The sequence below is a fragment of the Rhipicephalus microplus genome, chromosome X (genome assembly GCF_043290135.1).
Source record: "Rhipicephalus microplus isolate Deutch F79 chromosome X, USDA_Rmic, whole genome shotgun sequence".
NCBI classification, from domain to species: domain Eukaryota; kingdom Metazoa; phylum Arthropoda; class Arachnida; order Ixodida; family Ixodidae; genus Rhipicephalus; species Rhipicephalus microplus.
The window spans coordinates 141126832-141152643 of NC_134710.1; the positions used below are offsets into that span (position 1 = coordinate 141126832).

At 40.9% G+C, this 25812-nt stretch overlaps 1 protein-coding gene across 3 annotated transcripts in view; it reads left to right on the plus strand.

The window, feature by feature from the left end:
* Positions 1-25812, plus strand: part of LOC119176568 (palmitoyltransferase ZDHHC3) — a 32215-nt gene that overhangs the window by 899 nt on the left and 5504 nt on the right. For 2 of the 3 annotated variants that reach the window (XM_037427927.2, XM_075877887.1), the window contains exons 2-5: positions 5015-5327; positions 10964-11185; positions 12603-12684; positions 23508-23665. In XM_037427927.2, the coding sequence (XP_037283824.1) occupies positions 5015-5327; positions 10964-11185; positions 12603-12684; positions 23508-23665 (775 nt within the window). The remainder of the gene's footprint in view (positions 1-5014; positions 5328-10963; positions 11186-12602; positions 12685-23507; positions 23666-25812) is intronic. The other variant, XM_037427928.2, reaches the window with a different exon arrangement.

The following is a 25812-nucleotide window of genomic DNA, read 5'->3' on the forward strand; positions in this document are numbered from 1 at the left end:
TTCTGTTTACTGCTTATTAGCACACGAACACTTATTGTGTTCAGTCAACCTCTTCCATACACCTGCTGTGTGTTCTTTCTTCTTTTTTTTTCTGCTTGCTAAGTTTGGCAAAACTTGCTTTCATTTTCGTCCATCGTGGACTTATTCAAAAGCTTTGGTGTGCATGTGTTCACCCAGCCTTCGCCACCTTACTTGAGTCCATAGAGGAGGCATAATAGTAACAGCTCAGCAAAGAGTAAAGTGGGCCATGTTAATTGGTGTTTGGTAGTACAAAACCTAATGAATGCTGGTGGTTGTTAAACCTGTGAACATACTAACAGAATAAGTATAGAATCCTCGACAGTGATCGCTGCCAAATTGTGAGAGACTGAGCAGCAGTAATTTGTTTATTTCCACTTAGAAAGAACGCTTCCACTTAGAAAGAACACATAAGTGCTGGTAAAAAAAATGTGTGCGATAAAGTGTTTTGTAATACTTAAAAAAAATTGCAACTGTATTGGACTAACCAAGTACATGCCATACTTGAAGATTTAGCTTATCACTAGACTACCGAGTATTGAACAACAGAAAAGGTTAAATAATGCAGTCTGTGGAATCAGTATTTGGTGAAGTATTTGAATGTATAATTGGGGATTGTCAAAGTTTGTAGTGTGAGCTTGAATTTTTTGTCTGTCAACTAAATTTCGCACGACTCACATGATAGCTGATGTGAATACTACCGCATGTTTTTTATGTTTGTGGGTGCTACCTGTTGCCAGGTGTATTGCAACAGACTATGGGGAGATATAGTGACGATACACACCTGTCATGTCTGCACTGCTGTATGATAATTTTAACCCGACCCTGACTGATTTATTGTTAGTGTTTTTTAAGTTGGCATTCATACAAATGTCAAGCACTCACTCCTAGCATTCATGTCATGCTAGGAGTGAGTGCTTTGACATTTGTAGCCTGTTTATGCCCTAAAAAGTTTGCTTGCATTTTAGGTTATGTGGATGCTCTCAGCACGTAAGCTTTAGTTGCCCACTTGTTTTCTTATTGTCAACATTTATTGTTAAGAGATTATAGTTGAGGGGAACAAGTAATTTCTAGTTGTGTCAAGATACACGACAGTTGATGAAGTTGGCATTTGGTTGCACCATGTTATCGTTCTTGTGGGGATAGTTTTTCGATTCAGTTTAGTTTCTTTATTTGTATAGAATATGCAGAGCTGCCAAAAATGAGTGGTTGGGCCCATAGTCGAAGGCCAGTTGTCGGTCATTGTGTCATTCCATTAACGATTGGGCCATTAGTGCCTTTTACCTTTTAAACATAATCGAACTGGCTACTTGACTATAAATGTCATATTTTTCTAGAACACATGAAGTAGTTTCTTTTTTATTTTTGTGGTGGCTGAAGTTGTGAGGAGGTTTCCACTTAGATCACATAAAAGATTGTCATTGTCTGAGCCAGAGTGCATTATCGCTGTCAAAACCAGTGGCAGATCCAGAAAGGGAGGGGTGATAGCCCCCCTCCAATAAGTCTCTGTCAGCACTCCCCACCCCCTCAATTCAGTGTTCATCATCCACCTCCTATCATCAATTAGAACTAATGAGCAAAACTACTCATTGGTTCACTAATGGTATTTATGCTACGATCGGTTTTTCTGCTAGTAAAAGCAAAAAGTCATGACCACGCCCCACTCTCCGATGTTACTTTAGGCACCACCCCCCCCCTCCCTAAAGCGGGATTCACACGAGGGAGAAATTCCCGGAGGAGAGGCAAGAATGGCACATCACGTGACGACTTCACGGGTTAGTGGGTTGACGTGACCTCCTCGCGGCTCCTTGTGGGAGGCGGGGATCGTTTTTCCGACCGGTCAAACAATCCTCATGTAGTGGGGGATGTAGCGGAAGTTCGGGTGAGTCTCTGGCCACATTGTAGCCCTCTTTCCTGTAGTGCCTGCATAACCCGGGGGCGGCTGTTCCAAAATACGCTCCTTACTTGTGTGCACCGTGATGGCGAAAATGAACAATGAAGCAACTTCTTTTCTTTTTTCTCGTGAAAGAATATCATCGCTTGTGGGACATGTCTTCCGATGACTATAGTAAAACTAACCTAAACAATGGTCTGTGGGAGACGATAGTCAAGCAGATGATGGAGCGTTACCATCTCTATGAAGAGATATTTAGTTTTGTTTTATTGTGGTCATTCTGATAAAAATTGTGACATCGCCCACTTTTGTTGTTACTGCTGCTGCTACATTGCTGCTTGTTCAGCATGGTGGAGATGTCTTACTTCATAACGAAATTTTTTTAATGGGCCTCATTCTTCAAGATTAGATGCTTAAAATATAGGCAGCCGTAGAATCCGAGAGCTGTTTTTTATTTTCAGAAACATGACATACTTCACATTTTTATTTATGGGCTGCAGTGATTCAGCAGAATCTTAGGCTGAGTTCACATAGTGGAGACAAAAGTGGTATTCTATTACCTTGTGTTTCGAAATTATAATGAAATGCTTGTACAGATAATTGTCAAATATTAATAGACTAGATCCGTTCCGTTCTTGGTTGTCCTTATGAGACAAATGCTATGATAGCATAATTCCTTCATTCACAGAAAGCGAATTGATATCAAAAGATACTGAAATTCCTATCTATCAACTCAATAGTAGTATTTGACGAGTCAGAGAAGCTGTAAACAATTTCGTAGTAAAAAAAAAAAAGAAAAAAAAGCTGTTGTCAATGATGCTGCCCGAAATGTCGCTTTGCACGAGTTTGTTTTTGCAAAAAAGAAAAGCTTGTGGGTGCGAGTCAAACATCAAGAGCAACGCCACGTCTGCATTCAGCACAAAAAAAGACCTATAAACAAGAAAGTTTCTAAAAGCAGCAAAGCCGCAGGGGGAGGGGTGTGTGTGCAAAACCTGCACTTCCCTCAAACCACACCAGCACTTTCCTCACCCAAAAAACACGAGTACTTTTCTCCTTCTCCAGTCAAGACGCAATGTGGCTTTGAACCCCGACCCCCCTCCAAGACAAAAGATTGCCAATATCTATGGCTGGGGGTCAAAGAATTCTTCAGTGCTCCTGCTCCATTATATGGTGGAGGCTCTGGCCACACTGATCTCCCCCACTGTTCCCCTCGTTCGTGTGTGAGTGAGGGACATTTGGGTGGACTTATCCTCGCCTCTTGACGTCACTAGGCTCTGCCTTTATCCCCCGTGTATTTCTCCCTCGTGGGAATCCCGCTTAAAGTGAGTGGCTGGATCTGCCCCTGCTCAGAACGAGAAGCAAACATTTTTTTTCATGTATAAGCCCCATGTTGTCACCCAAGGTCATTGAAAGTCCATTATTAATGTATAAGAAACTTTGACTGGTCAAATTGACTGCCACCCATTCCCATTTCACTTGTATATGAGCATTTGCTCACACTTTTCCATGCATTTGCTTGATAGAGCCCATGTGATTTCTTGAGCACATTCCGGCTGCGGTGGCTGCATTTCCGATGGAGGCGGAAATGTTGTAGGTCCATGTGCTCAGATTTGGGTGCACGTTAAAGAACCCTAGGTGGTCGAAATTTCCAGAACCCTCCACTACGGCGTCTCTTATAATTATATGGTGGTTTGGGGACATTAAACCCCACATATCAAATCAATTCTTGAGCAGCTACTCCCATAGCTATGGTGCTTACATAAAAAAGGTCATTCATTTAATTCACACGTGTGCTTTATTGCCACTTGTAAGTTGTAACCCCTGTAATGTCAAATCAGTGACATATGCTTAGCTAAGTTTGATACTGAGAAATTCTACTGTAAGCTAGATGCATTATTGCGAAGTAAGATTTACTGTAGTGTGGTTTTACAGGTAGCAAGCAGCTTTCCATAAACAGTTGTACATCATGCTCTTATTCTGCTACTGCCAGTTTCTATAAGTGCCTCAAAACCAATTTTGGACCAACTAAGTAATAATTAAGTATTACAATCTGTAAAATGTATCTTCTGGAACATTTCAAGTAGAAAAATTGATATGTCATTCACTGCTTTGAAACGTATCAAGGATTTGTGCCTATCACTTTTAAAAAATAGTTGGGAACAATGTGGATTCAAATAAACCTTAGCTATGGCCGGTTTAGGCCCCCCTTATAAACACAGTTAGCTTGTTTTATCTGAGGTAGGGGGAGAGTGGAAAGGGTGTGCATAGACATGCGTCTAAGAAAGACAGGTTTTGACCTGACGAAGGTAAGTATTTTTGTCAAAATGTTGGTTTCTGCGACAGTATTCTTTATTTGACAATTTTTCATCAAGTGAATCGAAGGTGACATTCACAAGTGCTAATATGCACAAACACATTGTGTTTTAAAGTTCTGTGCTAAGCTCTGTGGAAGAAGTCCCAGTCTTTTGTGAAGGCTCTGGTAGATAACTATTTACCCCATGTGATTAAAGAAAATGCATTTACAAGTCCTTATTGTTCCCTTCCTTCCCACTTGATGACACTCAAAAAAAAAATATCTAAAATATAAACATCTGTATGGCATAAAACCTTTAACTACATATGGCATTGCAAAAGAAATACCTTAAATTAATTTTTATAACTAGATGTTCCCTAATGTGCTCCCAAAGTGTAATGCAGTAGCATGCTTTTCAGTGTTATCTCTATGTGGCATTGTTGCTGGGAATTGAACCTATGACTTTGAGGACTTCATGCTGAGCACCAGCGTGCTATGGTCACCTATCCAGCACATCGGGTAGTGTCACGAAAGAAGTACTTTTTAGAGTTAACTTACCGCTATGCAAAATTCTTAAATTTTTGTTCACGAAAAAAAATGATTTGGGCAGTTGCTGTCTGATCATAAAAAAGTGTGCTGTATCAGTTCAGGTTACTTCACTTTTGTTTTCTGTGTGCCATATGTTATTACTCTAATACATTTTCACTCCATGGGAAAAAAGAAATGCATAGTAATTGAGCCATTGCTGGTCATTTTCGCATTTAAGCTTGAGTTACCATCAACATTTGTGGCTTTTTTCTTTCCTGCAGTCCATTGCGACGTAGCCGCCGTGCGGCACAGGCGGGCCCTGTGCTGCCAATGGCCATGCAGGACCGTGTGTCACCAGCAACAGATGATCGAGTACACTGCTGTGGTCGGCGCTTTTGGTTTGTGCGGGACATCTGTGGCATTATCTGTGCTGTGATGACATGGCTCTTGGTGCTGTATGCACAGTATGTGGTGGTAGGCGTTATACTCTTGCCATCACTCCATACCTACTATGGCACCTTTCACTTAATGCTCTTTGAGCTGCTGGCCTTTCTGGCTGTCTTCTCACACGTTCGCACCATGGTGACGGACCCAGTAAGTTTTGCATCCTGTCTTTCCGTCTTTGCTGGCTTCATTTTATCATTGTTCACCTATGCCCGGTCTGAGAAAGGTTCTGATTTATGAAAAAGAAGCAACACCAATTGCACTTCTACTCCTCTGTGTAATGAGGGAACCTGCTCAATGTAGAATTACCTGTAGTAAGAGACCACAGAACAGGTTTACAGTTGAGCCCCTTTGTAAGAGACATACATCAGGCAGCAGTTCTTGTCTTCTATACTATATGATGCATCTCTTATAAACAGGGTACCACATATGCGTCATCTTATCAACACCGATTTCAATGTAGCTGCACTGGTGTCTTTTATACCCGTTTGTCGCTTTTTTGTTGCTTACATCGGGGTCTTTTATAAAGGAGTGCGACTGTAGATGATTGTAAATTGTGTGTGGCTGAAAGTATTTCTTCACCGTAAATGGTATTATAATACATAGAGAAGTGCCCTGGTAAAGTACTTGTAGTACTGCTTCGTACATCTTGTTTTACATATTTTTGAATATGACAACCTTGTTCAAGATAAGGGAAATAAACTATAATAATCAGCTTTACTTATTATTTTATAGGTTTTCATTAGTGTGCAGTACTACTAAGTCATTATATTTTGTCAAAACAAAAGCACAAAGTTCACCTTCACAGTGCTAAATTTTCACATTAAAATTCTGCATTTTTGTGCACACATCACAGATGTGTTATAATGTCATAATTTGTTTTCTACTGCATATTGCAGGCATTTAAATGAAGGTGCTTAATTTTAAACATGCATTACTAGGTGGTCTTATTAGCAAACGTTATGCTGACTGCGACTGCACTGTATTTGGTTTTGATAGCCCCGCCGCGGTGGTCTAGTAGCTAAGGTACTTGGCTGCTGACCCACTGGTCGCGGGATTGAATCCTGGCTGCGGCGGGTGCATTTCCGATGAAGGCGGAAGTGTTGTAGGCCCGTGTGCTTAGATATGGGTGTATGTTAAAGCGCCCGAGGTGGTCGAAATTTTCGGAGCACTCCACTATGGCGTCTCTCATAATCATATGGTGGTTTGTAGATGTTGAACCCCACATATCAATCGATAGCTCTCTTTTTTAATAGTTAAATCATTTGAAATTCTAGTTACAAAGCTTTTGAGCACTTAGTAGAATAATTGCATTGTGTGACCTGTTGCTTGATGCCGTAGTGTGCACAATTTTGCCAGTGATAACATGCTAGTACAGCACTGCTTGATTGAAAGAATGTTGTAACTACAGTGGCCTTTGAAATGTGGTACTGTGTGCCTTTCCAGTGCTTAACCAAATAGGCTGTAGGCCATATTGACAACCACATGCATAATTAGGTAGTATGGCAAGACATTTAGTATAATGCCATACAGTTTAACCCCGCTACAACGAACGCCGCTTCAATGAAATTTCCGCTACAACGAAAAATTCACGGTTCCCCGTCAGCAGTCTATAGGAGTCAATGCATAAATATTGTCGCCACAAGGAACACTTTTTTTTTCTGCCGTCCCGCATCAACGAAATTTCGCGATGCAATTCCAGGCTCAGATATTTATTAATGTAATCCCAATCTTTAACATTTTGATGCATTTTCAGAACCTGAAAATGCGTCGACGCAGTCTGAAACGCCCGTTGGCACCACCAGAAACCGCCGCTGTTCAGCAAGCATAGGCGCCGTCATTGCTCGATAGCGATGGCTATGAGAATGCCCTGCCAGGCTCGGCTTTTGCCTTGCTTTTGTGCCGCAGACGATCCGAAGCTGAATCTCAGTGGCTCAGTTGTTCATGGTTTCCTTCATGCAGCTGCCGCAGCTGCTGGGTGCAACAGCAGAGCGATGCCTTTTTCGATTCCAATGCTTATCATTTTATTCGCGCTTGGCCAGTGTGGTATGTAATCAGAGTGGATGTCCTTCCCTGTCAACCAAATCAGCTAGCCGCAAGTGATGGATAATAGTAATGGCATAGAATAAAGCAAAAGTCACCGAGCTTCATCGATTTACACGTCCCAGACGGCTCCAGATGGCCCCGGACGCCGGCGCCGCATTCGTTTTTCTCGGGGACCAACTGGAAGCTCCGCCCACTGGTCCGGGATCGCTCAGACGCATGTTCGTTTTTCGCGTGCCTGGCGGCCTGCAGGCGGCCCGGGACCGTCCGAACAATTTCTTCCGGGCAGCTGGCAGAGGACAGTGTGGTGCGCATGCCGTGCGGCCATCTTAAGTTAGACACGGGAGATTTTCGATGCGCTCTTGCTCTCTCTTTGCTTTTCTGTCCGCTTCTCGCATGTTTCCGGATTTCACATTGTTAGCGCACCCAGTTCTTGTCATAATTGTTCTAAGCCACGTCGAGCATGGGCGTATTCCCGAAGGTCGGGCTAACATGCGTTATACTCACTAAGAGAAACAGTGGTGGAACGACCCTGCCGGTCTACGATGCGCGCGGGCTCAACTAGTTCACTTACAGTAAGTTGCATCACAATAGAAATAGGTATAATTCATTACCTAACTGCTGTTTAGGTTGCAAATGGGTCAGTGTTGTGGCCTGTGTCACAGCTATAGAGGGAGCAGATGGCATAGCCTGGCATAGCAGACGCCACAACGGATGCAGTCAGCATCAAGCGCGCAGATGGCCCGAGGCCGCTCGAGCTGGCTCGGGACTCTTAGATCACGTGCATGTGACGTAGCCACCTCTGAGCCGAGGCGTCCGCGGACCGTCCGCGAGTGATCCGGGACTTGGTAAATCGACGAAGCTCACCGCTCCACTATACCCTGCCTCCATCTCGGCGTTATCGGATTCACTTTGACGATGGACAGCTGCTGGTGTTAACTTGTTAACTGTTTGGAACGTTCAGGAAAGCGGTTCTAGGCATTGTTTCAGCATAGTTTTCACCATGGCCTCGCTATGCATGATTGTGAATCGCGTCGTGACGCTGCTGGGAAAGAATAGAAAGCAGCGGACACTTTTTTAATTTTAAGAATAAACATTCCTTTTTTTTGCGAGCACAGATCAGCTATATTTTTTTCAATTTCACTGCAACGAAATTCTCGCTTCAACGAAATATTTTTTGCGCCCCGTCAGTTTCGTTGTAACGGGGTTCAACTGTATAACATTATAGTTGAGGAGGAGGAATAAATGAGGAAGGACAGGGAGGTTAGCACATTATAGTTGACATGACAATTATTTTAAACATCTGGTTGGAGCTATCTTTCCATTGAATTTAAAGGAGCACTTACATTAAATTTCAAGATCGTGTGGTGCCCATCATTCGATCGCTTGGTATGAATAGGTGTTCTTGGGCAAATTCGAAGGGCATCCGTTGCGTGAAAGTTATTTTAATTCGATGTCAGCTAAGGAGAAAAAACGAAAAATAGACTGCCCTGCGACATCGACACTAGTGGAACGTGTTCGGTGTGACACATTCCACAAATGCCATCCTGAGTGACGATGCCCTAGTAGGGATGACGTGTACGATCCAATTGTTCTGATTGTGGTGCTGACTGGCACCAAAGCGCAGAGACGCACTCACTCGTCGTGTCTGCTCTTCGTAGCACAGGTTTGGATGATTTCATGAAATCATCAAGATCAAAACCACCTTTAAAACAATGGCGAAAGAAAATAGCATGATTAAACGTGTGCTTGTCGGTCAGCATGTCGGGGAATCGTTGTGAGTTGCAGGTCAGTTGCACTCGTCCAGTTCAAAGCACGGTGAAAAGCGCAATGAGGGTGCCTCGCATATCACGTATGTGTTACACATCAACACGACTACAAGCTATCAAAAGTAGAACAGCGTGTAGTCAGATATCATCGCTAACAAGTAACATGCAGGTATCGTTGAATTTTAGTTCATCTGTAGACTTTGTGTCCACGTAAAAGTGGTAATACCGTGTTTACCGTGAGAGGCTGGATGGTTCGGGCCATCTGGATGTGCAAAAAAGAACCTGGCAAGCAGAAAACGTATTCTATTTCTCCGCTGATGCTCATTCGCGATAGCTATATTGCATTGACCCCTCTGTGTATACCTGAATTCTTTGCATGCCAAAACCCACTAATATAGCTTACCGAGACACACGAGCAAACATGGCTGAAGCGTGCATCCTCGGGCACCTCTGCAGCGCTGCTTGGAACTGCGTCCATTTTGGAATCACTGTTCTGCAAAAGGTCGATCGAAACAAAAATAGTTCGCGATGTCGCGAATCGCGGTTATTCCAAGCTCCAGACTATCATATTGAAACCGAGTCGACACTTTGTACGGTGACAACAGCAATGCAGGTGACAAGGCATGACTGAATACGTCCGCCTAGCAGAAGAAATGTTTGCGGAGCAGCTGAGCCTGCCATCATCTTTTCTGTGGAAAAGTGGTCAGGTGTGGGGTGATCTTGAGGTGACCGCGAGGTAGCGCCACTGCTGGTGCTCCCAGTGCTAAAAATGGCGGGATTGCCGACTGTTTTTAATAATGCTAGATACCAGAGATATAAATCAATAAAAAGGGATAATTATTCATCTCTCAGTTGCGTTTTAGATCGCGAATCGCTGCTACGGGATATATAGCTAATCACTGACGCAAAAATCTTGGCATGGGTAAATTTGATGTCGGTGCTTCTTTAAGCCTTTAGTTTAGGATGAATAGGATGTTCAGCACCCACTTTAGTTTCATAGAGCTTGCCTTTACATGCTTTAAAAAGCAAAATATATCGATGGAGCTCCTAGATGCCATGTTCACTCATATTCTAAGCTCTAAATGTTTGTTGGAGTATTCTCTCTAAGATGGGAGGCAACCTTGATTTGAAGCCTCTGTACACATCAGCTACTTCAGAGCATTTTTAGTGCATTTTTGAATGCTATGATGTGACACCTGGTTTTAATTTTCGGTAGCTGCCACCGCTGGGGTCTAACCATTCACGCAAGTGTTTTTCAGAACTGTGTGATAAAAAATTGCCTGCACTCTTAACTTTAACGTTCTGGTGCAGTTACTTGCTTCCAGATCTCTATTTACTAATTGATTTCTGTAGTGTCTGCTTATGCCCTGGTATTATTTGCAATCCAGGTGGCATCTCAATTCGTGCTATTCCTTCAGAGTCCCTAAAGAAGGCTGCAGTTATTCCAAATAGATAAAATAAGTGGCACAAAAGAAGTCTATGTTATGACAGTGCCTTTTGTATATGAAGTATTTTAGGTCAGTCATAATGCCTATGCACATCATTATCAGAACTCATTTTGTTCTTGGCTTATGTTGTCTGGTCAGCTTGTATAGAAGAGAAACTTTGTTCTTGATTGGGGAGTGGTACATTATTGTAGCTTCTGTGAACTTGCTTCTTTAGTTTCATTGTTATTTTGATAGATGCTGAAATAGAATGTATGCTGTGTATTGTAATGGTTTATTGACTTTATTCTTACCTTGTTTTTTGCTGTGTTCTTGTTTTATGGCATGTAGGCTGCTGCTATTGTTGAAATGGGCCACTTGGTTTGACAGTTGATAGAAAAGAAGAGAAAATGAAATGGATTGTCGCAAAGTAAAGCCTCCATTTTTTTGTCACCTTCCCAAGAGAAGTTGTTCTGGTCATGTCAGTGTAAACTGAACAAGTTTCCGTTTCACTCGTATAAATTTGCTTATTCAAAGATTGACTGTGCAGGGCGCAGTGCCTCGGGGCACAGCCACGCGTGAGGCAGTGGAGCAATTGGGCCTGAGAGAAGGTCGGCTAGTTTACAAATGTCCCAAGTGCAGCTGCCTTAAGCCTGAGCGAGCTCATCATTGCAGCGTGTGCCAGCGATGCATCCGCAAGATGGACCACCATTGCCCTTGGGTGAACAACTGCATTGGCGAGAACAACCAAAAGTTCTTCGTCCTCTTCACTGTAAGCACTCGCCTCTGTAGCAAGCCAGTCAGCACTTACTGGCTACCAAAGAAAGAATTGAGCAGTTTTCAGAAGAGCTAAATTCTTTGCATAAATATGTGTCTGCAGTTTGGCAGTCTGCAGAAAAAAAGTTCCTTAGACAGAATGTCCTGGTGACTCTTTTCTTTAAAATGTGCCTATTCGTGCTGTGTTTATGTGCTATTAATATTATTTCCAGGTATCTTTGCTTGAAAGATATGCTAGGTGTTCATTAAGTTGAAGCATATATGTTTTGTGAGCCGAAATACAAGAGAAATGTTAATTTCTTAGAAAGCTTATAAGTGTGCTTATGTGAACCTTCAAAAATGCACCCCAACTTGCTAAATACAGCTTTTTAACTCGATATTTTTACCCTCATTTATTGCTGTAGAAGTTAGTCAATTTATCTTGCCTCATTAAGCAGTTGAACAGAACACAAAATATACTGCAACCTACTCCATGCTGTAGTCAGCTACATGCATTTGGTGAAATCATCTTAGAGTGCATCGGCATATCTTTAGACTCTAATTAAAGTTAGTTGGTGAACCCTATATGGGGATGTTTGAGAGTTATAGATTTGCTCTGGCTGTGTTCAAACGAGATTAAACTCTTCTCCAAGCTTTTGCAAGAGATTGGTCTGAAATTGATGGAATGCTCTTGTGGAAGTGAAAACCTCACATGACATGAAGGATTTCTTATAATATGCTAATGAAACACTATTGTATAGGAGGATAATGGAAAATATAGCCTCGTGTGAGAAAGCATAAAGCGTAACTCAATGTTAGTTAAACATAATAATAGTAAAAAAACATGTACTCATAAGAATGGGCTGACATTCGAAGCATCACTAAAACTGCATTCGGAGCATGAAATTAGACAAGTATTTAGTGGTTTTGTTTTTACAATTGTCATTTATATATTACATAATCAAGCTGTGGAAAACTCAGTTTGTTTTGTTCGACTTGGGAACTGTGAGAAGCCTTAGAGGTCATATGTAACACCTTTTTGTTGAGATTTTGTTAATTTGTGCTACTCAATTTTCTGAGAATTTCGAAATAGGGGCCCAGAAGTATGAGAGTCATAGGCATGTGTATGATTTACAGGGGGGGAGGGGGCCGAGTGTGGCTACCTCCCTTCGACTGACCCCCCCCCCCCCCCCCTAAGAGTAGCCCTGCACACGTCTATGATGGGAGAAGCAATTATTTCATACTGGACATGGCAGTGGTTATGGTGCTGGAAGACAGTTGAGCAAACTCATTGATTTACTTTGGCATGATAAGAAAAGGCTTACTAACTGCTTGGTACACTTCCTGCAGTACCAGCATAGCTGAGCAACGTTTGTATCATCTTTTAAGTCAGTTTGTTTGATGTGCAGATAATTTTTGTTTTTCTGTTGCAGTTGTACATAGCAGTGATCTCCTGCCACGCATTTTTCCTGGCAGTCAACCATTTTGTCGGCTGCATCAACAGTGAATGGAGCAGTGAGTTATCTTCATGTTTTCATGTTTCAAAAAAAAAAAGTAATTAACTCTTGACAACCTTTTGTGAGAGCAGAGTCAAAGCTACGGGGCAGAGCTTGTGTGCATGTGTTAATGTACCAAGCAGTCTCTTTTCTCACCACGGTGGTGTAGTGGTTATAGTGCTCAACTGCTGAAGGGAGGGTCAGGGAATTGAATTCTGGCTATGGCAACTACATTTTCTTGGAGGCAAAATGTTTGAGGTCTGTGTGCTTAGATTTAGATTTATGTTAAAAAAAAACATCAAGAGGATCAAATTTATGGAGCCCTTAATTACGGCACGCCTCGTAATGATATCCTAGTTTTGGGACATATATCTCTGCACATCATTGTGATGTTTTGTGGAGCAGCTTTGCTTTTTACCAGCACATTTAGCATGCCCTATTTTTTTAAGGTGCATGTTTTTTTGTGTGCCCCCTTAGCATAGGATCTTATCCTTGAAATAGTGGTAAGGAAAATTATTTAATTATATCAAAAGCAAAAGTATCTGCAATAATATATATATATATATATATATATATATATATATATATATATATATATATATATATATATATATATATATATATATATACACACATATATATATATATATATATATATATATATATATATATATATATATATATATAGACAGACTAGATTAAGGAATGGCTTGTGGAGCTCTTTTGCAAGGAGAAATACTCAGGTTCAATTTTACACTGATCTGTTTCATAAACAGTGCCAGTAGTTTTAGTGAAGCGGGTGGTATTAGGCATTGAGTTTTCTAAATATACACTAGAGGAAACTCTGGCGCTAGTGCAGGGGCGTAGCGAGAATTTTTTTTTGGCGGGGGGGAGGCAGAGGGGTCACATTGACCTGACTGGGGGGCGGGGGACAGGCAACAGCTTTTTTCTGTGATGTCACTATCGGTGGTGTTTAGAGAATATTGTGTACATGTATATCAAAGTCATGAGACTCTCCCCCCCCCCTCTTCCCCGCAATCCTTTTGTATATATGCTTGTGAAGAGAGTAAGCAAAATTTGAGTAATAGCAGGAAAACATAAAGTAAACGACTGGGACAGTGGTCGTTTCAAGCAACGGCCTCTGGTCACACCAGTGAATAAACTAGTCTTCGAAAACTTATCACTGCAACGACCCGCCATATCGGAGAAGGCATCGTTAATTGTTAATCTCTGTTAAGCGTAGATGGGGTAGTCCTCGTTGGGGCGAAGTGCGTTTCACAAGTCAAGGACTGCTCCGATTACAACGTGAGATGAGAATGACTGCATGCCTATGGGAATGATTTTTATGTTGAGCTCCATATGTCAAGCAACCCTGCCACAGTGATAACTTTAAGTCAACATTTTTTACTTTTTTTTGCATACGTCGATACTAAGCCCCTAGAAACTCGTGGATTACGAGAGGACTGGTGCGCAGCATCAAAAAAAAAGACAATCTTTACAAAAAAGTAAAGCTCAGGCCATTCAGCTTGTATCTTTGGGCCTGCGTTAAGGTGTATTCACAAACCCTTGCTGTCCTACTTAAAAAAAGCTAAACGAACCTACTGGTATCAAAATGAAGTGCTTGAGAATGGAAATGACTGTAGAAAAAACTAGAGCGTAAATTCTTCATTTATTTTCTATTTCAATAAAAAAGAAGAGTTTTTACATCTTGATCAGCCAGACACACTTCTAACAGTATTTTCGAACGGCACCAGCACTATAACCAATGCTATTGCTATTGACAATTCATTTAGTGAATGATTTTGCAACAACTCTGTATTGACTGTCACTAGCTTGCCTTCATTGCCTTGCTTGTCTCACTTACTTTTATTGAAACCCACATCAGCTGATGAAGTTCTACGCACTATAAAAAGTTTGAACGCAACAGGATGTGGTCTAGATTCAATTTATTCTTACAAAATTAAACTTCTTGCCCCCAATTTGTCATCTGTGCTTTCAGGTCTTATCAACACCTCATTAAGTTCTGGCATTTTTTCTACTATTCTCATACAAGGAGACGTAACACCTATATTTAAATAGGGAGACCGAAAAGTTTTTTCATGCTTATCGCCCAATAACATTCCTCTGATTTTTTAGTAAGGTTATTGAGAAGCTCATTGTTAATTGCTTTACAAACTACCTAACAAAATTTAATCATTTGTCAGCAGTTTGGTTTTCCTGCTAAGCTGTCGACCGAATTAGCACTAATAAAACTAACTGATAGTTTAAAACAGTTTATCGATAAAAGTCTATGGGCAGGGGCAGTATTTGTTGTCTTAACTGAAGCTTTTGATAGCATTAACCACTCTATCTTGATTGCTAAACTTGAATCCATGGGAATTTGTGAGCCTACTTTAGCCCTTTTTTACAAAGTTACCTTGCTAACAGGACCCAAGTTGTGAACTGCTGCGGTGTTTTATGCTTTTCAATGACAACAATGACAACTAACTAGGGAGTTCCACAAGGCTCAATTGTGGGACATCTTTTATTTCTCATCTACATTAATGAATTACCATCGTTGCTTACTTTTGCCGACTGCATTCTCTATGCTGATGATACTACAATATTTTTTAGTGACAAAGATCTCACCAATATGCTATAAAAATTAAACACAGATGTCGGGAATCTTGTTTCATGGTGCAATAACAACTTACTGAAAATCATCCCTATTAAAACAACTTTCATATTATTTCACCCACATTAAAAAAACAATAAATCTAGAAATACACATAGACAACTGCATCATTACATCATCATAGTTTGTTACTTTTCTTGGTGTACGTAACATGAAATCCTCACCTGAAGTTTAACTTTCATAAGAACAATGTCATCAAGAAGACTGCTTATGGCATCTGCATGCTCTTTCGGTCAAGACATTGCTTTCAGCAACAAATTCTCAAATTTACTATGCATTTATTCACAGTCACCTTAATTACTGCATTTCATCCTGAGCTAACACGTGCACCACTCATCTGGCATCCATGATTCACCTTCAGAAAAGAGCAATACTTGTCATCACTCATATTTCACACACTGCATCAGCAGCACTTTTCTTCAGCACTCTCGAAATTCTACTACTTAAACTCAAACTTGGTGTTTTATTATTCAGAAGCAGAACAGGTGACATTCCAACTGACATGCTTCCCTTAACACATCTTCACATTATTAACAACACCCGGTTTTCTAAAACTAGCATTTTGCTTCCAAAAGTAAACACTAACTACAGTAAAATGACAGCATTGTTTACTGCAATTTCATCCTAGAATACACTTCCATCAATTAAATCAAGCCCTTCACTACAGTATTTCCGGCTTCAACTCAAACAATTTTTACTAACCACATGCACCACCTGATCGTATTTGTGCATTTATATATGTATTGGTTTAAATATATATATACTTATGTGTGTATGCTCACTACGTGTGTGTGACGCTACGATGAATGGGAGACATGGTCTGGCTCATACGCCATGTTTATTCTATCCTCACTTCTTCCTCCTCAGCCTCTACCTTCAGTCACTACCTACTTACGTTACACGATTCCCCCTCCCCCGAAAGGATGCGCGTGTTGTATAATACAATGCATAATGAATTAGCAGTACTAGAACGCAAAAAAAAACACATCGAAATGGGCCGTAGTTGCACATCACATTGAAGTTCCCTAAGATCGCACATAGTCTTCCCAAGAGAGGGCAGCAATCCAAGGTTATCAAGTACAGCTACGGTGAGCGAGGCTGGCTGTTATGCTCTGGACAACATAAACATGCTTTGAGCGTGGAAACAAATGGAAATACAGCCGGTATTCTTGCAAAGATTGAACGAGGTTGGAACGCTTTGCAGGATTGAATGTTTAGTAGGCGTCGCATTTTTTGTCATGGGTCATATAAACGCCGTGCATGCAGTTTGCGCGCCCGTTGATCGTGGCTGATTAGGCGCTGCTTGTGTTCCTGCAGAGCACGAGCGGTTGTCTTGTGGCTTTTGGGGAGTTTTCTATGGTGATGACGCAGATGTTCAGACTGAAGGCGCAATCTTGAACGCTGGTGCGGAAATGTTCCTTCGCTTTTCTTTCTGCGAAGATAGCTCAGATGCGGAATCAGTCTTTTCTTTAGTGTATGTTGATCACGACACTCTTTAAGCCGCAAGTATCCTTGCGATGTTGTTTTAGTTGTTCGTTGCCGATGTTGGTGTGGGCGTTTTAGCTGTTGGGGTTCTTCCTGTTGCTTTTGTTGGCATTGCTGATGATGCACTGTCTGACGAGGTGGACTTCCTTTGGAACCATAAGCCCGCTTTTCATTGTAGGTTGACGTGACCAGCAAATAGTTGATACTTGGTAGGGTGTCGCGATTTGTGTCAGGCAATGAAGACAGTGCGCCAGAATTGGCAGAAAAATCTGCTGAGGCTCTTGCAATGCCATTCTTGATGGATGTTTCTGGCACAGGGCAGTGCTTGAGAGTTGATCCTTCCGAGCCTCCTGTGTGGGTTGGGCTCTCACGTGGCTGGGAATTCGACGGCGACAGTGCGAAAGGATCGGTTTTGTCAGACTTAAATTGGCAATGACTGTCTTTCCGTGCAACGAACGATGCGAACCCTTCTGGCGCATGAAACCGAACTGTAGGTGACGGGCTTGACTGAGTATGCTCGGAGCTTCTGCGTTCTATTCCGACCATAGTGGATGCATGAGACGCGATGTGGGCGTTGTGAGTGATCGAAGATCCACGCAACGGAAAAGTAGGAGGTTGGTCAATGCGTGAAGGCTGCTTTTGACTGTGACGACCGAGTGCGGTTGTCTGTGGATGTTGAGTTACAAGCAAGTCTTCATCGTAGTCGTCATTGTATTCTTTAAACCAAACGATCATCTCTTGTTTTATCTTTTCCCATGACTCGTCGTTTTGAAATGTGTGGGTGAGGTAGAATTTGAAAGCCTCACCAGAGACCTAGTTGGTAAAGTTGATGATCATCTCCCGCTCCGACCATGATGCAACGGTAGCGTGGAGCTCAAACAGGTCGAACCAGTCTTTTACGGGTCCATTGTCCGCTGCTCCTGTGTACTTGGGGATGGAAAGGTCAGTAGATGCTTCTGACATGATGCTGGTCAATGCGTAATGCTAGGCGCTTGTATGGTAGTCCATGTATGCTCAGGGTGTCATGCGGAGAACTGCGTAGATGATGAGCGACTGATGAAGGGACTGGCAGGTCTTCATCCCGTTGACTCGTGTGACGCTACGATGAATGGGAGACATGGTCTGGCTCATACGCCTTGTTTATTCTATCCTCACTTCTTCCTTCTCAGCCTCTACCTTCAGTCACTGCCTACTTACGTTACATATGTATATCCCTTGATCAATATTTAAATAAGCATTAGTTTGTTATATTGAAATAGTTTCTTACAGTTTCTTAATTGTCAATCTCTGTTTATGTTATTTGTACTTGTTTTAACAGGAGGTCCCTCTGACAGTTTTCACTTTGGGATCTGCTTCTGCATCATACACATTTTTTTTTTTCATTAAAGAAAAGTGTCAGAGCCTTGGCAAACACTGTGACACGTTTTTTTTGCATGCAGACATTATGCACTGTAAAAGCACTTAGGAATTACTTTTGATAGTTGCATCGCTTAGTTTCTAAATCATGCCAGCGTGAAGCGACAAAAAAAAAGAAGGTAAGTGGCTTAAAGAGAGGGGGGTCATGCGAGAAATTTCGGAGGGGGGGGAGGGCTTGACCCCCCCCCCTTGGATACGCCAGTGCGCTAGTGTCTCTGGGAGCTGTAATGCACGATGCTTCAGCGAGCATGTGAATGATGGGTAGTGCACGGATTTGTCTAAACTTCGTACTTCTGGCTCCGTGTGTGTTTGTGTGGCTTGGCGCTGTTTTCTCATAAAAATAAAAATCGGCAAACGTTTCATCGGTTGCGCTTCACCACCTTATTCTTTTAAATATCATTCTAAATCTGGTCATGAAGTTCAAAAGGGTTTGTTCTTTCCTTCAAAACAAATCGAAGCTCAAAAATAAACGAAGCCACAAATGCGATTTGCCGCCGACAAGTACGAAGACTAGGCAAATTCGTGTACTACCCATTATTCCCATTGGTGCTGAACGGTCGCAGTGCCAGTCCCCCCTCTAGTTTTTTTTAGGAAGCTCTATAGTATTAGGCACTGTGGGGTCAAAAATCATACATCTAAGGGCAATAAGCCGTTCCATGAATTTCACTGTATGAAGCTTCAGTAGTCTGTTTTCTTCATATTTAGGGGACCAACCTTAACTTTCATGATACTTTGGCAGGGTTTTTGGGGGCATCGACATGTAGCAGTAATTGTCCCCACAATTGTTCAGGGTAACATGTCAAACTGCAATTCCGGAGGGGTGCTCATTATTGACCATGATCAAGGATGCTGCGTTCTTACAGTGATAATCACATTATCATTAGTGTAACGGTCATCAGTGCGTCTAGTGCCACAGGTGAACGTTTGCGAAGTTGATTGTATCTTTGAAGTTCAACGCTGTAATCGTTACCTTCCAGAAATGTGTCCCGCTGTACCTGATGTGCACGTTGAAGCGTCCTGTGTTGCTGTGCGCGAGATACTTTCAAACTGATCATGTCTATGACAGCGAGAAATTGAAAATACAAACTATGTATGAATCAGTATTTATGAATGGGGACATTTTACATATTGTTTTACAAATAGGGCAACTCTTTTTCTCGTGAAACACTTAGCAAGACACCGCTGTATTTGTTTGCTCCTGTTCTATGAAACAGGTCAGCTCATGAACACTCACCCTTGCTCATTAATCTGCTTCGGTGCATGCTTTTTACATCCCAGTGGCATCATCGTTGTTTATAGGAGCAGGAAAACTAGACATAGAGGCTAAAGAACTGGAAATAGCAAAAAATAAAAACCGTTTACTCAGTAAACTTTTTTACTTATTATGCAAAAATCTTGAACATCAATAGAAAAAAAGATAAGTATTGTTTCCCTTTCATGCTATCTAGCGAGCGAAAGTTTGTATTCGAAGAATACATGCAGGTGGGTTGTAAAAAAAATGTGTGCTCCCCCTGTTTAGCCTTGGCTTTAGTGCCAAAGAAACTTGTTACCAGATGCAAGAAATCCACGGAGTGGCAGTAATGTGTACTAATCTATCTCTTTGGCTCAACATTTCTTCAGCTCAATTTCTTTGGCATTATGCGCATACTTGCCTCAAATACATCCATTTTATTTTTATTGGATTTTGTGCAGGTGAGCGAAGTTGGCTGGGACATGAATAGAAATACTGTTTATTATTGATATTTTCAATAAACAGATTATTTCACGAATGTCAACCTATTTGTCTTAAAGTGAAGTGGCTGGAATCAAGGGTAAAACAGTTTTGCATGTATGTTATATCACTAAAGTAGAGTGATATTTGATAGTATTTTAAGAGAAATTGTCAGAATTTTTGTATACGTGATCATTACATAAGTGTTATCTTAACGTAAAAATAGTTATCACAAATTGCCTGTTGCATGTAGCACAAGTTTATAGCTTGTAGCACATGTAGCACAAGCTAGATAAAAGAATTTCTTTCTAACCGCACACAGTTTGTTTGTACTAACGATATTAATTCCTCTGAAGTGCCCGTGCGTTCAGGCATACCTCAAGGTTCTGTTTTAGGCCCACTACTATTTTTAATTTATATTAATGACTTGCCTACTAACATATCCTCCCCTATTTGCCTCTTCGCTGACGATTGTGTCATTTACCGTAAAATTACTGATCATAACGACAACGAAACCTTACAATCAGACCTAAACAACATTTTACATTGGTGTAACCTTTGGAAAATGGAACTTAACATTTCTAAATGTAAAGCAATGAGAGTTTCACGTAACCACACATCTATCGATAACTATTCATACAGCCTGAACGCAACCCCTCTTGAATATGTCCGATCTTATAAGTATCTTGGTGTTCACATTACTAACTCGCTATCATGGTCCGACCACATTAATCACGTCACATCCAAGTCTAATCGCATGCTCGGTTACTTAAAACGAAACTTTCCTGTTGCGCCGACTTTTTTAAAGAAACAGCTGTACATCACCTACATCCGTCCTCTACTGGAGTACGCCGCATGTGTATGGGATCCCGGCCATATAACACTCGTTAACAAATTAGAGGCAATCCAAAACCGGTCGTCACGTTTCATTCTTTGCAGCTATAATCGAACATCTAGTGTAACTGCCATGAAGGTCAGGCTTAATCTCCCTCCACTTGTCATGCGCAGAAAAATCGCTCGCCTTTGCGCGTTCCAAAAAATATACTATCACAATCACGTTCTAAAATCGCGCTTATTGCAGCCTGCATCTTTCATATCATCCCGCATAGATCACCTCCACAAAGTGCATATCCCTCGAAGTAACACCGTCACCTTTTCCCAGTCTTTCCTTCCTAACACATGTCGCGACTGGAATCTTCTGTCAACATCAACCGCCAGTATTACTGAACCTGACGCGTTCCGTCAGGCCTTGACATCTTCCATGTAAAATGCATTACATGTCGCGCACGCGATAGTACCTCATTGTATTCGTAACTTGTATTTCACACCGCATTTTTTTGTCGTTTTCTTATTATTGAATCTTTTGCACCTTTTGTGCGTTGGCTGGCTTCTTACGTGTATGTTTTGCTTTTTGCCCGTTTCGCTTTTGCCTCTTTTTTGTTTGTTGTGCTTTTGCCCGTTTCGCTTTTGCTCGTTTTCTTATTGAATCTTTTGTACTTTTTGTGCGTTGGCTGACTTATTAAGTGTATGTTTTGCTTTTTGCCCCTCCCCTCTACAATGCTGTAAAGCCCTGAGGGTAAAATAAAGAAAGAAGAAAGAAAGTTTACTCATTGAGCTGGATTACTTAAGAAGGTGTTGGTTACTTAGACTGAAAATTGAAATGAAAAATTAATAATTGCCAAAGCCTCACTGATAGTTTGGTCAGTGACAAGACAAGTTAGTTTAGTGTGCAGGTTGAAGCCAGCAATTCGGTGAGGTATGTCTACTTTGAACTTATTGGCAAGCTAGAACCTGTATTCAGACAGGTGCTGTAAAACTTGGGGTAGAAAAATGCTCTGGTGTTTCACTACCTTTTTTTAACAAAATAGTTTTGTATGCTTTGAAGCTATGCGATTCCTGTTACACTTATGCATTTTATCAGCAACTTATAGAGTTCGTATTTATAAACTGGTGACATCATCAAAATTTGCTCCAAGTGGCTATGACTTCTGAAGTCATCCGCTAGTATATGAGAATTGTAGTACACATTTTGTGTCACTTCGAAGGCAAAATGGTAAAGGTTTGTTTGCAGTGCGATTTCAATGCATGTTACAGAACTCAAGGTAGTCAAAAATACCAGGGCACCACTGCGGCACCTTTCATAGCCTGAGTATCTTTTGGACGTTAACCCCCATAATCCATCTAAATGAACCAACTGTAGTGCATGTGTGACTTTATGAAGTTACTTTAAAAATTATTGGCAGAACCTCATTAATATATGTAAAATATCTAAGTTAATTTCTTGTGTAGTTAATATTGTCGCATAGGTGTTTGGGCCACTATAGATGAAAGAACACTGCTAGAAGAAGTTGAGGTGTCTTGGACTCCAATCGATGGTGTTGCTCTGGTCATAGTGCAGTGATGCTACGTCTCGTACCTGTTGTAAATACACAGTAAATATACTCGTAACAACATCTATCTACCTGTGAGAGTAATCTAGATGAGGAAGTAGAATTTGGCTACATGGTATTGTCAATGCTTCATAAAGGTTTTGTTAATGATAAAGAGAAGCAATGTACTATATGGTAATAACCCTATAGCACATACCAAGGTTAATGCCTGTTTCTACTAATCTGTAAATGAATAAGTGAGATCACTGTTTTCAGGAAATGCTTAATTGAAAACTTCTGGGGATGCTTTGTTTCCTTTATTCTTGGAAATTCAAGTTTACCACTGTGAAAGTCAACATTTATGTTAATTTTGTGATGTTTTAGCAGTCAGACCCTATACTTCAATATTTCTGACTCTTGTTGGAAAGTTTAGTTAATTTTAGTGTTATGAAAGAGAAGTGCAATAAACATTAGTGAGATAGTTCTATAATTTTTTGTATTGACTGTCTGCCATACCATGTTGAACATGCTGGTTCTCGTCAGATTCATTCTATGAAGGTGCATTAACAGTATGGGTCAGCTCATTTGTTGCCATTTATTTTTGACTGTTGCATTTTTTTATGCTTTTATGATTTTGTCTGTTTCAACATCTTTTCATTTTTAAATAGTTAAACTTTACTTGGGGTCTACTTATGCATTTTTGTTTGTTTGCTTTCTTGTTTATTCAACAGGCGATTCATGGCTTAAGCACTAGTAGGTAGCATGTCCAGCATAATGTATGAATTATATTCTATTGCTGTTCCTTTTCATGGTTCTTCAATGGCCCCAGCAGCATTATGCGTCGGTAATCACCATAATTGTCTTATCACGAGCAGTGGCTGATAAGAAATAAGCGAGTCAAAATAATTCTTGCTTGTATTAGACTGTCCTAGTATTGCAAATAACGTGCACTCAGCTCGTGGTATAAAATTCAGTCTGCTTTGAAAACATATTGTGTTATGTACTTTAGGGCTCAGCATTGCCAGAGTACACCAAATAGAATCTTGTTAAGCTGTCTTACAGCGGAGTATATGGGTGTGTGTTACATCAAGTGGGACTCTTTAGCCTAAGCGAGTCTGTATTGGTTGGCTTAAATGTAAGGTATTTTATGATTCTTGGCTAATGCTTTGCGGTACTGGTGTTGGAAGCCCGCGGGATTCCTCATTCTTCAACAGGATGCTCAGCTGGCTCTCCAGCGGTCACTGTCATCCTGCTCATCCTACTCATCTTCGAAGCGTTGCTGTTTGCCATTTTCACTCTGGTCATGTTTGCGTCCCAGCTGCAAGCCATCTGGAATGATGAGACGGTATGAAAATCGAATAGCTGATTTTTGTAAACTGTTACTAGGTACATTCTGTCTTTACTTACAGCACATTTGCCTTAACTTATGTCAGTAGTTTTTAGATCACTGAACTCAAGGCTTAACCCATATGTGCCCAAACTCAGGAAAATAAAACTAATTTATTTCCCCTAACTGATTGCGTTTATGACCTTGAAAAACATAATAAGGCTCTTAATTTAAAAAAAAACTTTCAAAAAGTAGTTTTCGAAAAAAAACATTCTAAAAAAAAAACACTGGTGTCCAACATGTAGGACACTAATGTTTGACCCACCGTGAACAAAAAAACATTAGCACCTATCACTGTCACACGAAAGTTATTGCACACCCAATAACTGACGAACAATCGACAAAAACATCTGCAGCATTGAGAACTATTTTACTTCATATTACTTTTTTTTGTGGTATGGCATTCAGTTACACGCACACGAAATAGCCATTTTGTGACTGCAAGCACGTGGCTATTTGTAGCCCAGCGATCACCTAGACTTGCATGTGACGAGGACAGGGCATGATAAGCACACCTTAGGGCGTGCTACCTTTTTTACAGAAAAAACATTCAAGTTACACTGAAAAGTTTCAGTGTCCTACATGTAGGACACTGGGCATATATGTGTTAAGTTGGTGCTGTGCTATGTATTGCAGCTTCTGTGGCAGTTAAGATTTGATTACTGGTCTGTACAACTTGGAATATATTGTACTATTCACTGCATAATCCAGGGTCGGCTCTGATGACATCTTCACCGGGAGGTAGTGTATAGGAAAGGGCAAACTATCATTCTACGATGTTTTGTGAAGATTGTTTCGAGATGGGTGTATACATCAAATTCTAGTCGCTTAGTGTGCATTTCTGCTTTTATAAATCTCCTATAAGATATTGTAAAAGTGCAAGTTGCCCTTATATTTAACATTGAGAGCTATAGTATGCGGAATGTTTGTTGTGTACATCGACAAAGTGTGTGTGTTTCACTTCTAACTTTGAAACCGCAGTGTTGCACGACTTCTCTTGTTGCTGCTATGAAAGAAGAAAAATGGAGGTGTTGTGGCAACATAGGCAAGTTGTAGTGACTGGCTGATCTAAGAGGTTGCTTCACAAGATCATCATGCTTGTTGAAAAATCATATATATTTACAAAACAGTGGATCATTTTTACAAACACTTATCGAACAGATAATGTGGTGATACAGCGGTCTTCTTTCTGTTGATTGTCCGCTCTCTGGATTCCAGTAACTGGGATCCAATTTGTGCCTGTCATTCATACATATTTTCAGTGGTGGAGTGCCCATATTGGAAACATGAGATATTTAACTGAAAACTTTTAAAGCTTGAAATATTCAATTTGAATTATTAAGTACATATTTCATTTGATTAGATCTGAAAGACTTGTTTTCTTTGCAAAATATTTGAACTACCGAAAATTTCACAAGGTGTCCTGCACGTTTTTTGACCATCAAGTCATGGAGGAAATTCTTACTTTTTAAAGAATTCGCACTAGCTTGTTCAGTGCAATTTTACAAAGGTGCTATTGGTGTTCTTGTGTTGTTGTCAGCACAGGGCATAATGCATGGGGTTGAGCAGGCCATTACAACTGAGTGATAAAGTTATCCTGTAGTTAATTATCAAAACAAATTGGTTATCATCACAAAATGGTGTTAGCATTGCAAAATTGAAAAGAAATACTTTGAAGTAAGGAAAACTAGGCATTCATCTGGGCTAACCTACAATAAAGCACTCGCAAATGACATTTGGCATTACGGGCAGGTCCATGTAACTGAACAATGGCAGTAGACAGGGGCAGATTTGGCATCTGCTGATGCCCATATGCTATTGAACTGAGGCAACTGCTGCTATTACATATAAAAATCACGCAACTTCAGGGTCTTAGTAATGGGTGGCCGCAAGTACATTACAATGAACATGCTTGTTTGTGTGGTTGAGATCTACACTTCTCGGGAGGAGCTTTGTATAAGTTGAAGGAAGGCTTGTTTCCATACCCCTTAGAGCCTAGTAGCAGAACTTTCGATCACCATCACTTGCGGTAGATCCGCACCATCCGAGCAAATACGTCCCATATGACGTCAGTGGTAGAGCGGCATATAGCTGTCAACTCTGGC